We start from the raw sequence: 14,662 nt of genomic DNA, 5'->3' as shown, positions 1-14,662 counted from the left end.
AGACGGATTTATCTGGTTAGTTTTTGTGATTAAATGTAAATTAAGTGTTTAAATACTGTGTTATTTTGTTCTGCTTTGTCTAGGATCAATGTTGTAAAATGTTTGAAATACCATAATATTGTTATTACAATGTTCCTCCTTGAGCATTGGTCAGTGCAAAACAAAAGTTAATATGGATTATAGAAAATGTTTATTAAATAAAAAAATAATAATTCGTTTATTTTAAGCCTGACACCATCAGCAATCTTATCTATAAATCTGGATTTGTCCGGTTGCAAAAGTACTATCAGGCACAGTTTGCATGTCTTGTAACCGATTTACCACAAAGATAGAGGAACATCCATTGAACTGACTGAGTCTATATAGGAACTACCTCACAGCGTAAATGAAAGTGTTTGCATTGCTGGAACTGAAGTGTGGTCAGTTTTCACAATAAATTTTTACATTACGCAGTTAGGCTAGGTCTTCTGCAGTTCTGACAAAAGGCATATAACGTGATAAACTGTATTCAGTTATTTAAACTTTGGGGCCAAATGGGTAAAACACCTGGATGACTGAAGAGAACTGCTGCTGTACTCAGAAGAGAGACATTTTCAATCCAAAAACAGCTGTGTTAAAATTTAGCATAAAAAAGCAGAAAAGTTATACTGTCTCCACATCACATAGTGCACCACTCCCTTCCCATAATGCTCTTCTGCTGTTCCCCAGAGGTGATGCTCACAATTTGTTTAAGGTTCTGGCATTCAGTTCTGGGCCCATGGATCAACATTAATGATGGCCGAAAGGACACTTCAGTGACACTCTTTGCGATATTTTTTGAGCCCACTACATGGTGCTCTTGGTTTGTTTTGGACATGCCTTGCGCCCTTTTTAAAACAGAAAGTACCTTCTAGCTGATGGTCACTGTCTCCTGCCTCTCCTTTGGCTCAGAGTCCATGGTGACCTTCACCACCCCCAGGCCCCTGCCATGAAAAGGCTGACATGGGCAGCCGTGCACAGACTCTGTATGCATGATCTGCTGCTCTGCCAATGTCATCTAACTGCACTTGGAATAAAAAACATCAAAGATGTCAGTTCTCAGAGACTGAGAACGACTTACTGCAAAAAAAAAAAAACTCGCGGATTGTTTTGAGTCTGCTTTGTAATTCTTTCTCTAGCCACTGGGGGGAAGCAGCTTTTTAGTTTGTGCTTTTTATGGAGAAGAGTGCAAGAGCAGAGACCAGGAGAGTGCAATTTGATATGTGTAATAGTAATGGGGATACTTTGTCTACACAATGTGTAATTACATGAGGACTGAAGAACAAATGGGTTTATGTTCCACCATCCAAGTGTAGCACAAAATGGGCTGCATCTCCTTTGGGAGCGACATGGAGAAGGGCTGCACTGCATTCACCAGCTAAGGCCAACCGTCAGCATCTTCCGTCTGGCCAGCTGAAAGAACACTCCATGCAGATTGGTGATCCTGTCCCCCATTTTGTGTCTTCCTGCAGCAAAAAAAATCTCTGTCATGCTTTTCTCCATAATGGTTCGTTTGTAGCGCTGTTGTGATTTTATGTATATGGGCAATGTCAATGTGCAGAGTGAGGGTTTGTTGTCATAATCAACAATGTTGTGTCTATACAGTTAGTTCAAATATATTCTTTTAGTCAGGCAGAATTAGGCATGTAGCTCATAACTCTTTGTGCAGGCCTCTGTTTCTGGGTGCAGAAGGTTGCTGGTTTGAATCCTATGCTCAACTGAATAGTTCTATGTTCAGTGGGCCCTTGAAATGTTTCTGGGGTACTAGATAAATGGATGACCCTGGGCTCTGACCCCAACCTTTATTTGTGTGTGTGTGTGTGTGTGTGTGTGTATGTGTGTGTGTGTGTGTGTGTGTGTGTGTGTGTGAATAAAGAATTCCAATGTATTTGCAAATAAAATTTCATTAAAAAAATATTTTTGCCATCTGCACTCCCAGGACTCAGATTAGGGCTGGGGGCCGCACTACATAATTAAAAAGTTCTATATTCCCTCTTAATTGTCACCCTAAAAATTAAACACATTTCAAATCATTAGTTCCATGCAGAATTCTTTTGCTGTACCGTGCATGTAAATTTACCATTACATCCTTCCAAAAGCTCTACACTAGAGATCTACAGTTACTGTGATGTAGATGATGTAGATGGCACTTATTACAGAGTCAAAGTTCATCAACACATTTCAAATAAGAAAAGGGGGAAGTCAAGAGTGTTTCTGTGGTTTTGTGCATTGACACTTTTCAGACAGCAACTGGATGACACTCTTGAGATATAAGCTAAAGTAAATTTCAATAAGGCCCAAGTGAATGCGAGGAGAATCTAAAGGGAGAGGGTCATCCCTGCCCTGCATGGCTGCACTGGAGCCCCCAGTGAAAAACTACGCCTGCCAGAACCCAGAGGAAAGAGGACTTCCCAAACACTATCTACAAAAACACACTGGCACATTATACGCTACTCTGCATTTCTGTTTGGTATTATGTGCTGGTGAGAAGGTGCACATCCATTGCAATTAAAAGAACATAAGAACTATACAAACGAGAGGAGGCCATTCGGCCCAGCAGAGTCAATGTTATATACAAGTTTCCTGTGCTATACTTTTGAATTTGTCATCACTGTAATTCCTATTTACCTTCTCTGTTCCCATGTGGGAGAGAAATCTAATTGAGGGGATTTCCAAAGGGACATGTGGGAGAAAGTTTTGTTATGAACCAGCACCATAATCAACAAAGCAGCCATTGCCAGTCTGCAGTGGGACGGCGAGGCCATACTGGAGGGCTTCCCAGAATGGTAAACACTCTCAGCCCCCAAACGGTGACTCACTCAGGAAAATACTCACGGCTGCTGATGCCCAGACCTGCTCCTAAGTACAACCCAGAGAGCAGTAGGCTATGGCACGTAGATTTCAATGCCCACATTGCTTGCAGCTCACATTTGATATTAACTGCAGCATCACCTCTGCTGATGACTAATTCTGCAGAAGTGCGATGGAAAGAAAAATCTCTTTGCAGTCTGATTTTTTCTTATTCTGCTTTGGCAATCTTGTGGATAACTAGTTTTATACACTCAATGCGCATTCATAAGCTGTAATTTTAAATGCAACCAAGGGAGTAGTTAGAGATGAATGGATAGGGGGGTTGAGTCTTAACTGTGGTGGGAAATATATAGTGTACATAGTATAAAAAGCTATTTATGACTTAAGCCAATAAATGCAGATTTATTTGGGAGGGGGGGCTAAACATTTTGGGGCGTTAAAGGCCTCCTAAAATAGGCCCAACGACGCCCCTGAATGCAACACAATTTGTATTCGAAAAGTAAGCCAAAGTCGATGAGGTAATCGAAGACCTTACCATTAATCTCGCTTTCACGAGGCATGCTTGGGCGCCCCCAAGTGGCGATTAGGATGTCTGGTTTTTCTGTATTTCTTCCCCATAACCTGCATGGTTGGTTCAGTAGACCTCACCTAACGTGGCTTGTCCTCCCTAAATAAATAGGATTTTTGCTATAGAGATAAGCAATTTAATTTCTTAAGTTTCTCAGACGTGACGTTTGCATAACAGGTGAGCACCTTATCCGATATCCCATCTTGCGCCGTTAAGCTCCGAAACCAGAGCCCTTGTCACGCCTTACTGAGGGATGCATGCTGCATAGGTGGGGTTCCTACGCGCGCAGTATTAATTTCTTGTCTTCAATAACAAAAACCGTCAAAATGTATTTCGTAAGTGTATTTCACAAAAATATGAATGAAGTGCGCGCGTAGAGATAGGAGTGTCGTGCATTGATAATTTTTTTATGGTTACACGTGAGGACATCCATCAGTCATCCCATTCAGAACTCTGTATCCATACCTTCCAGAGCTTGTCTTTGCTAATAAACCGTGTCAGGGTGCGTTTTGTTGTGCTTAATTAGCTATATTGCACGACTTCCATTATTTATTCTTTTATTCTATTATTTGTATACTTAGCTATTTTTGTTAATTTGTGACATTATACTTTCAGTCATCTCTCTGATCGGGAAAGAAATTGTTATTAATTATTATTATTGTGATTTCTATAAGGTGCTTTGCATAGATGTGTCTGCTAATCAAATAACAATATTTGATTATCAACAACAATAACTAACAATAAAATACAACAATTATATTATGTAGCCTGGACGGGATGGAAAGGCTATTTAGAGTGATACGGAATTCATAACTTATTAACGTTTGTTTTTTTTTTCATTTTCCACTTAACATTTTTGAGCTGCAATAAACCACCGATAACAGAGACCGCAGTTACCAAATCAACGTATATGGCGGCGCTTGCTACCCAACAGAAATGTTATCAATCTATCTATCTATCTATCTATCTATCTATCTATCTATCTATCTAATAAACTAAACTACTACTAGCAAACATCATTTTTCAACACATTACAACAAACGACAGCAACAAAAATATCAATTTGAACAAGAATAAGCTTTAATAAGAATAAGGTAATGATGTTCCCCCACTTTCACAGGCGACTGCAAATAAATGCCCCACAGAATATCGGAGCTAAGACATCTACGTTATTTATTCTGTCCAACCGGCGTAAATCAGGAAATTCTGATGGGGCCAATGAAATAAACGTGATTGGCAGATTCCCATGTCACAGAATAAAGCTGACCAATTGGGTGGGTAGAGCAGAAATTTGGGTAGGCATCGCCCACCCTTGCCCACTAATAGTGATGTTATGTAATGACAATGTATTATTACACATATCCATATTACACATACAAATAAATAGTATAATAACTGCAGCATATTTCTACACACTCAACACACAAAAATGGGTAAAAATGTGTACCTTTGCTTGTCACTGAGGCTGTACCCTTAACTGCAGGTAATTGTATCTTTTAAGGTACAGAAATGGACATTTATGTACCGTTGATGGTAGATTAATGCTGTGTGCACCTTTGGGATGTTCATCAAAGTCCATTTCTGTACCTTACAAGAGCCCCAGTGACAAGCAAACATACAAATTTTTGCTTTTTTTTCTGAGAGTACTTTTGTATGTTTTAAAACTCATTCTTAATAATAGTAATTTGTTTCAAATAAGCAGAAGACAATTGTATTTCCACCTGTAACTAAGGAGTTAATCAGAAGCCTCAGTCTTACAGTTCTGTCCGATTCTATAACTATCAGTGTAACATGTGCAGAACCGATTCGCAAAAAAGCGGCACTTGAAGGATTCACAATGGACTGTTCTACACGTGACACTTCAGACTGGGAACAGGAATAACTAGTCAGGTTCTTCAGAGACACCTAGTGCATCCATAGCAACGAAACACCCCGGTAACTCAAAGGGTTTACGCAAATTCCTCAGAGTCTATGACTCTCCATAATGACCACCGAGGCTTGCCAGTCCCCTGTGCACCAACCAGGCCGCCAGACCCCCCCCCCCCCCATCGATCATCAAAAACACTAACTAAGTCTGCAGCTCGGGAGAATGGGAACTCTCTGACCGCGAGGGAAGGGTTACGAGAAAATGCCAAAACTGTCATTTGCACCATAGAAAACATCATTATCTATGATTATCACATGCTTTGGACCAGAAACCACTGGAAATGAACGCGGGGGATTTTCGTATGATATGTAAAAACTAGGACTTGGTTATTGTGATTGCAATGATGTTTCATAAATCCCTGTGACAATGGATGCTAGGGCAAAGGCTACAGGTATTTATGAGCACTGGCAACTAGCTGAAATAAAATGAATGGAATGTTATTTAAACCAGTATTGCAAGCAATTTTAACAGACATTTTCCTGGCAAGCTATTGGGGAAGCAACAGACTTTAAATGTTCTGATTGATGTTGATAAGTGATGATGTTGTTTGTATGTGGATGTCACGTATCTAGTGGTATTTTTTTTGTCTGGTTCCCTGTCAGGGATTCCCTTGCGAAGAGAACCCTGAAGGCGATGACCCCTGGACAGAGAAGGCAGGGGAACCCCAAGTACCAAAGATGACTGAGAGCTGAAGATGGCTCATAGGAGTTTTACTTACAGAAAATGTTCTGAGGGCATAACAAAAAATGATTGGTCTAGAGATAAACCAATCAGATTGATGAGGAGGTGAGCCCAAGCAACTAGAGGAGGCAGGACCAACAAATAATATGTCTTGGTCCCACTTCCTCTACTTGCTTGGACCCACCTCCTCTTCAATCTGATTGGTTATCTCTCTGAACCAATCATTTTTGTTTCTGCCCTCAGAACATTTTCGTGTAAGTAACTCCCAGGAATCTGAAGAAGCTTGGAGGTACAGGGACCAAAGTGTGCCAGCTGGTACAGTATTTGTGCTGAGGGCTCTGTGTAATGGGTTACATGTAAACCATTTGGGGTGAAGTCATTTGCCAGACAAGTAAATAACATAATTACACGTATTGCTGCATCAAGGGGTCTTTCTGCTTCAAAAAAAGACAGCTAGTTTAACTGAGTAATTGCTCACAAACATCTGAAATCCTTTAAGTGCTGTTGGCCTTCAGGACTAGAATGAAAGAGATCTGGCCAGTCCCTGTCTTGCACATGAATTTGCTGGGGCGGCCGTGTTTGTTAATGTCATATTCATGTAGTAGTACTTACCGATGGTCTTTATATGGGTGTAACTGGTTTGATTTGTGTTGATATTATTGAAATACTTGCGTTGATTATTTGGGAATACCTACTATGCAAATCTATGTCCATATTGATGCACTGTATATGTCCATTCTGGGGGCGATGTGTGGCTCATTTGGTTAGGACACTCTGAAGGTCTCTGCTTAAAATCCTAGACCGGCAGAGTGATTTCAATGTTGGGTCTTTGCGAGGTCTTTAACCCCCAGTTGTCTGACCCTGCTTTCTCAGAACTGTACATCATTAGGATAAAAGCATCTACTAAATTAATAAAATGTAAATTCCTATTTCTTCATACCTAAATTCCCATGTGTTCTCATTTCTGAATGACTTGTGTGTCCTGCTCTCTGAATGCTTGACACGGTGCCATCTGTAAAGCCTGTGTTCTAACACAAAGAAGGGCTAAGCTACACGTTTCTTTATGTACGACATTTCTGACCATATAGCACAATTGTATCAAACAAAATTTCCCCCAATCAGGATGTTTGGCAGTAAAAGTTTCTGTTCCATTCTACTTTGTGATGCCATCTGCTGAGAGAAGGTCCGGTGAGGACCATCTCGCTGTTTTGTGAGGAGGCACTCCCGGTGAGGACCATTTCACCTCTCTTGCACTTCACCCACCATCTCAAGGAGGCCCGGGTGGGCTGGAGCTACACTGAGGAGCTGTTCTTCAGCCTGGATGGCTGCCTCTGTTCCACCATGCATCTTCCTGGCTGACTGTACCGAGCTAGTCGTCCACCTGGCGGAATAGACCAGCCGTCTCAGACCTCCTCCATCTACACCCACACTGATGTGAAGTGGACACTGTTTGCTGGCCCTAGACTGCCTCTCCCGGCTTTGTGAAGGCGGAGTTACTGGGAAAGCTGTAGGCAAAGGAAATGAAGGAGACTGGAAGACTTAAAGAACTTTCTGAATCAATGCAGTCCAGGAAAGCAGGGCTCTGAACCTAATACTCATTCCCGTTTTCCCATAATGCTCCAGTAGAATTCCACACTAGAGAGTAATCGCAGGCATGCACCTTATTAATCTCAGTGCAGTAGTATGGAGAGCACTGTTCCATGTCTTTTCACGCGCAAGAGGAGAAACCGTTCCGGTATCCGAGACCTAAATGACCAGCACTGAATATCTGGCCAGGAAACTCACCCACTTAACAGCAGACGGCAGATTCTGTTGGAACCTGGTTAGGACCGTTTTCCTTCTGGATGGAGACACTTCATCTATATTGATTTCTTGTACATAGTAACATTTCTATTCTGCTTGACTTTGAGCCAATTGATGCATAATAGTTTCCTTTCAGTGTTAATATAATATTGGAAATATAATTGAATGAACTGCATCTAAGACAGGACCTTAACAGGGTTGAGCGCGTCTTTGATATCAGACACATTGCATTTGTTTTAGCTTCATTTGACTTTTCCTGCCATGGAAAGATCTGATCTTTGATACTTTGAATCTGTTTACTATAAGGAAATGTTTCTTACACTTGATGGCCAAGTTTGACTTCCAATAGACTTCCACTGTTTTGATTTTGAAAAAGAATCACCACGAGTATCCTGGTTTGTAGGGTTATGGGTTTAGTTAGTGTTTTACCCTTTTTATCTCTGCTTAAACACCAACAAAAGCATTATTCCACAACCATTTAAAAGCCTTAAATTAAAGTTCATAATAGTCACTTCAGATAAGGATTATTTAAATAAGTGTTTCTCAAACTGGTCCTTGGGGACCCCCTGACAGACCCCCCTGTTTTTCCTCCCTCCCAGCTCCCTACTGGGAAAAAAATGTAGACTGGGAGCTCGGATGGAGCAAAAATGTGGAGTGTCTGGGGGTCCCTGAAGAGCTGGTTGAAAAACGCTGTGGGGGGGTCAGTCATTGATGTTTGACACCTGAGCAGGGTGACCGCAGCCTGCAGTTTATCCCAGCCTGCCGCTGTGGATCTGGATGCCAGTATTAATATGCTGTGCTCCCAGAATGCCTTGCTGGCGTCGACCTTCCCTGTACACCATGCTACAGGAAACTGGAAACAGGCTTTCGGATTTTCCCTGGGTGAAGATCTGGAAGTGCATCTGACATTGGGACAACACATGGAAATAGACAGAGGTGAAATTACATCACTCAAAATAGATTTAATCTGAACAGAAACATTGTGGGAGAGGGGCCATCTTAATACTGTCACCTTTCCCTGCTAAGAAAGTGACCCCAGGCTAAGACCTTTGCTATATAAATATACTATAATCCAATTTAAGAATCCACAATGCAGAAAAGGTGAAAAATAGTGAACATCATCATCAGCACTGATCTGTCGTCCTTCAATTAACGGGGGTTATTAAGGATTTCGATAGGGGAAAGAGGTTGTAAATGCCCCTTCAGGCAATTACAGGACTACTCCCTTCAGGAATGTGTGTGTGTGTGTGTGTGTGTGTGTGGGTGTTGGGGGGGGGGGGGTCGGTCTTTGTAATGGTTGGCTGCCACTGGCTTATTGATTCGGGTAATCAGCCCCTGATAAGCGGCTCGCTGCAAACAGAATAGCCTGCCGTTTGATCTTCTGTAGATTTATTTTACTGTAGCGCCCTGGTCACTCAGTTTTATTAGCTCTTTAAATTGGATAGCTGCAGTGTTCAGATGCAGAGTTCATCTTAATTGGATAAGCTTGTAAATTGGTTTGTAAATTATTTTAACTGTTTAAGAACAGAGGATCGTCATTCACTGTCATTAACGCTACAGCGTGGTATTGATACCACCACTAGATGGAGCCAGACAACAATGGGGGATTTAACTGGAATTCTTGGGTAATTTGTCACATCAGTTACTGAAGTTAATTTATAAGTTTACAAAAATATGTCTGGGGAAAGCATAAACGAAGGACGGACTGTGCTTTTGTATCAATATCCAAATCAAAATCAAAAGACAGAACAAAATGTTTTATGTTTAAAACATCTAGCGTCCTAAGCGAACTAATAACCTGGGACTTTCTCGCCCCACCATTTAAAGAAGTAACATTAAAATAGTTGAGCATGAAGGACGGACAACGTAAAGTTTATTTAAGCAGGAAAGTGAAGTTAAACATTATATTTGACGCCCAGTGAGTTACTCGATACATTAAAACATTGACAAATTCCAACCAGGACGGTGGAATGAATTGGCTGGAAAATAAACTGGTGGACAAGCTGTCTAACATATATCACATTTTACACTCCAGTCCCATGAATCTTATGAATGATCTTTTCTCATTGTGAATTGTGATATGACCTGACACTGGATGTTTGATTTGTTAGGGGCTGGTCACTTTTCATTCAAAAATGGCACACACAGGGTTAATTAAAAGCTCCGATTACAGTGCAAACTTTTTAAAGCAAGTTACAACGGGAAGTGACCTTTATAAGATAGATGAATAGAGATGTCAGGAACTAAAAGTTCTAGCAAGTTTATATAGTTCTTTGGAGAGATAGTGTTGAAAGGTGGTTTTAATGACGTGGTTTTGGTTATACTGACGTCATTAATACCCCACCCCAAGCAGCAGTAGGACTGTACGGGATGCTGGGCTATTTTTAGACTCTCAACCCAAGCAGATTCCTTTCGCAGTAAAACGCCGTGGCCTTTGACCCCACAGTCCGCATTGAACGTTGTGAATGTGATTCTACTTTGGTCATGCGATTTATTTTGGGGTTTTGTCCTGGGAATAAATATTAAAAGTGACAGTTTGTGGCTGAGCTATGCGAAAATAACGAGTAAATGTTACAATAATCGACACATTAGTAACGTTAAGAAAGAGAACCAGATTTTAGCATTTTTATTTACTTATTGTTTTGAAATGTCTGTTTGCGCCACTTAAACCAGCCATGGACTTTATGTTATGTTGAAAAAATGCACAAGTCTGGTGTGGTAAAGCCATGTAAGGACGCAAGGAAAATCATAAATCCGCAGACGACAGCAATCGGGAAATGCTTTCCATTAAACTCCCAGCCACAGCGTATCGAATTGCGCAGTTTTCCCAAACGCGGCCAGCGGTGCTGCTCGGTCCACCTTTTATTGGTCGAACCTCCCATTACCGCCGGACTTCCCTTTTATCACCTTGAATAACAAGAGACTTTGTTGGCAAGGGGAAAAATGTCTCTGCTTTTTCAAACGTCTTAGTTAGGTTACAAGTGGGTGTTTGAAAGAGCCTTCACTATCAATGTACTGGGCGGGTGTTTGAACTGGAATCCCCGTATATGATTTTCTTACGCAGGTCCGGGAAGGGAGGAGGATGGATGGAAGGGGAAGGTGGTACAGTGACTGGCAGGTAGCGAAGCGATGCACATAGCTTTGATAAATCCAGAATCGTATTTTTAGGCTTGAGACGTGGACTGGTTGGAGAAACGGTGATCAGGGAGAGACGGACCTAAAGGCGGGTTGGGGGCGGAAGCTGCTGTGCGTTTGGCTCACGAAAAGGCTTCAACAGCATCTGCAGTGGAGCAGAGCAACTAGACCCCACTCCCAAATAAACAAATAATTACGATGATAAAAATATAAACGACTGGAAGGTAATTCTGATGTTCAGAAGATAATATGTGCTTTTCGTATAGTTGATGTTTTCCAAGGAGGAAAGCAGGGGAAATCATCTTTTTGTTTTGTTTTGTTTTGCTTTGTTTTTTAACTCCATGCCCGCCGGCGAAGAGCAGACAGACGAGCCGGGAGTAATGTGACTGTCATCGCTCCTGCACGCCACTCCGCTCTTCATTTTTACCGTAACCAGCCTGGACCTAAACTATTTCAATGTATTTATTTCTTTTTATCTTTCTAATCCACCCTTCCTTTTACTTTTGAAGAGGATCCGGCGTTTCGTGACTTTGTCCCTGTTGAGGAGACCATCCCCAGCACGCCGAACCCCCTCGCCATCTCCTCCCCTCGATCGTTTACTGCGCTCCGGCAGCGGCAGATCTTCGCCTTAACCCCGGCGGAATCGATCTGAGTAACCGGCCGCGTCGAGAGGCGATATTTCCGCGAGTAGCCCGCGGGCTCGGGGCGATCCCGTTTCTCGTGTCGCGAACCCTAAAGGCGGGTGCTCACTGCCGCTGGATGGTCCGGTGTTCGCGGCTTGCCGGCGCGCCGATGCTCGGCTCGCTCGCGGTTATGAGCCGCGGAGGACTGTTAGCGTAGCCTAGCCTAGCCTAGACAGCCGCTAGGAAACACGGTCTTAGCCTAGCCTAGCCGTCAGGAAACACAAGGCATCGGCGAAGATAACCGGCGTGCGGCGCTGAGCGCGCACTGACACTTATTTACATCACATCGAACTCATACATGTATACAGACAACAATTTGTATCTAGACGAATAAGTTTCGGCGGCGACTAGGCATAGTTTTTTTCCGGCGCGGCATGGCGGAGAACAGCCGGCAGAAACACGGGGACGGCGGCGGTGGCGGCAGCCCCAGCTCCAGCCCGCTTTCGGGGCGCAGGAAGGCGCAGCAGTCCCCGGGAGCCCGAGCGCGGTGCCGGCTGGCCGGACCGGGACACAGCTTCAGGAGGGTGACCCTGACCAAGCCCACCTTCTGCCACCACTGCAGCGACTTCATATGGGGGCTGGTGGGCTTCCTGTGCGAAGGTGACTTTTCGGCGCTTTTTCTTTGTTAAATGTTGATAAACAGTTGCCTGTTACAGTTACTAGTAAACTATACAATGTATATACATTATACCAAACATGCAGATACGGAAGGTACCGAAGCCCCGCTTTCAGATTTGTCTCGGAGATCTGTTTATCTATTTTTTTTATTATTATTATTATTATTATTATTATTTTTTTTTTTTTAAATAAATCGATGTTTCTTTAGGTAAGTGTGGTATAGCCTATATAGGTCAGTTTTTCCTATTCCCACATTTTGTGACTTGAATAAATATGGATCTGCTTGAGGGATTTGCAGATGTCTCAGGCCCCTTTGTGGTTGTGAGATAAGCTGCTGTAATATTCATGATTTGCAGTTTCACCATAAATGCGACTCTCACGTTGACTAAACGCAGGACAGAGTGTTGCAGCATGACGGGAGTCATCGACGAAAAGTGCTTTGCACTTGCGTCACGAGTGTGCCTAGAGGTTTAGTGTGGGTTGTCTTCTGGTTCTTTGCTAAGATGGTAATTGCCGCGGCTTTCTTTTCATTAGGAGTTAATCTTAGTAGGAAACCTGCTGTCCTGGCTGAAATTTGCCAGCCTCACCCAAGCGGCATGCTAAGCGTACCGATGGGGTTGAACCGGTGAAAAAATGAGCCTTTCAGGAAGCCTGGAATGTGTAAGACTGTCATGTAGTGCGACCAGTCTCTGGTGGGTCAATCCTGGAAGCCTGGACCTCCAGAGATATTCCACCCCCCCACGCCTTCATCCACAGCCCCATCTTCCCAGGTGTGGCCTGCGTATTCAGACAGGACAGAATCATTGCGTGTGCAATGATCACAGCTGTGAAGCATCACAGGAGCTCCACACCCTCACTTCTTACTCATTGACAAAACGAGTCTGTTTGTGTTGATTGACAGAGGAGAAGGAGCTTTGTACAGTTTGGCTTTCCGGCACCATAAGGGCTTTGGTTGTGTTTGCATTAACAAAGATTACTTTGTTACTTAAATTACTTAAGGCTTTCAGCAGTCAGGTGTCCTATGCTGCAGTTGCGGAGAGTGATTTGTATATTAAAAATGTTGCAAGAATACATATAGATTACATACAAATGGATTTTTCTGGCTCCTTAGGGCTGCTACACACACGGTCTGTTTTATTGGGTAGGGAAACCAGCCTTAATGAATTTTATGAAAAATGTAGCTGGTAAGTGTATTTTGCAGGATGCTGGTACAGATGCCAGTGATGTTTGCAGGTGTTACAGAGCGCTGGGCCGTAAGGCAGTGTGATGTGCTTGATTGGAGTCCCGTTTGGCGGTTAAGGGGCTGGGAGATGTGGGATGGTGCAGTGGTGTTTAAGGTGTCAGACCATCAGCCCTATGCTGCTTCACGCTCCATTTCTGGACACATCAGCACCATGTTACAAACTGTCGGCCCGCTCACGGTCACGCCTGCCTTATCTTTCCTCTCACCCGCAGTGAGCTTGCACTCGAAGGCAAGCGTCGAAGGCGACGCGGAGTGTTAGCTAGACACTGGGTTACCTTCTATACATTCTTTGGACTCTAGGGGAGATCAGTTTCTACCCCATTTAGCATAATTATAATATGAAGGAGCATATGGTTCACAGTCAGGAAGGCTGCGGTCTGTCACAACATATAATGGTGTGGCTTGAAATACCTTTGGCTTAAAAATCATGGCTGTGCTGTTGTTAAAGAAAATATCTAATGGTGAGGACTTAGAGGCCCGTGCTGCTGTTAGTCGTCTGACTGATGGGATGTTTTAACAAAAGCCTCCAGTCTGTAGAAGTCGAACATTGATGTAATCAAGTTTTCAGTCTGCTGGGTCGTTATGGCTGTCAGACACCAGCTCCGGCAAAATGGCCGCAGCTTCAGCCAGCCCTGAATGACGAGCTGCTGGCGTCTGTTCCCTGCGTATTTCACCGTTGCCCTGTTTGCATCCCGCTGTGGAGCGCGAGACGATCTGCGGTCTCGGTGTAGTGAGCGGGGGCACCTCCGAGGGATCTGGAGCCGTGCATCCCCGACAGCCGCCTGACAGCGGGAAGCGTTAATCTCATTTAGCTCGTCACGAGGCCGGGAGAGTCTCTGTCTCCCTGTCCGATGCTTTCTCGGCTAGGCTGGCGGGGAGTGCGGTCCGCTTTTGCAGTGTCGGTGTTACCCAGACCCGTTGCTGACCGGCTACGGTAATCCAAAACCGCGGCTCTCTTCCTCTCGCCCAGGGCCCTGGGGGGCCACACGCAACCCCTCTTCCTCTTTTTACAGCCAGCTGGATAATATCGCGGCAAGCCACCCGCCCTCCATTTGGGCCCACTGCTGATGTGGAGTTTAGAGGTTATCAGTTGTCAGCAAACGGCGGTGCTGGCTTGGGTGGCTTCAGTTATGGCCTTGTGGGTGAGATATCCGAAATGCTCTACACCCTGATTG

General features: G+C 43.6%; 1 protein-coding gene across 1 annotated transcript in view; it reads left to right on the top strand.

The window, feature by feature from the left end:
• Positions 1–10,640: 10,640 nt before the first annotated feature.
• Positions 10,641–14,662, top strand: part of LOC111853955 (diacylglycerol kinase theta) — a 32,996-nt gene continuing 28,974 nt past the window's right edge. Inside the window, exons 1-2 of the mRNA XM_072697987.1 lie at positions 10,641–11,167; positions 11,301–12,226. Of these exons, the coding sequence (XP_072554088.1) occupies positions 12,001–12,226 (226 nt within the window). The 5' untranslated portion in view covers positions 10,641–11,167; positions 11,301–12,000. The remainder of the gene's footprint in view (positions 11,168–11,300; positions 12,227–14,662) is intronic.

Source organism: Paramormyrops kingsleyae, chromosome 12, assembly GCF_048594095.1.
Source record: "Paramormyrops kingsleyae isolate MSU_618 chromosome 12, PKINGS_0.4, whole genome shotgun sequence".
In the NCBI taxonomy this organism is placed as follows: Eukaryota; Metazoa; Chordata; class Actinopteri; order Osteoglossiformes; family Mormyridae; genus Paramormyrops; species Paramormyrops kingsleyae.
The sequence above is the reverse complement of the archived record's forward strand: the minus strand, read 5'-3'. Positions and strand labels throughout refer to the sequence as shown.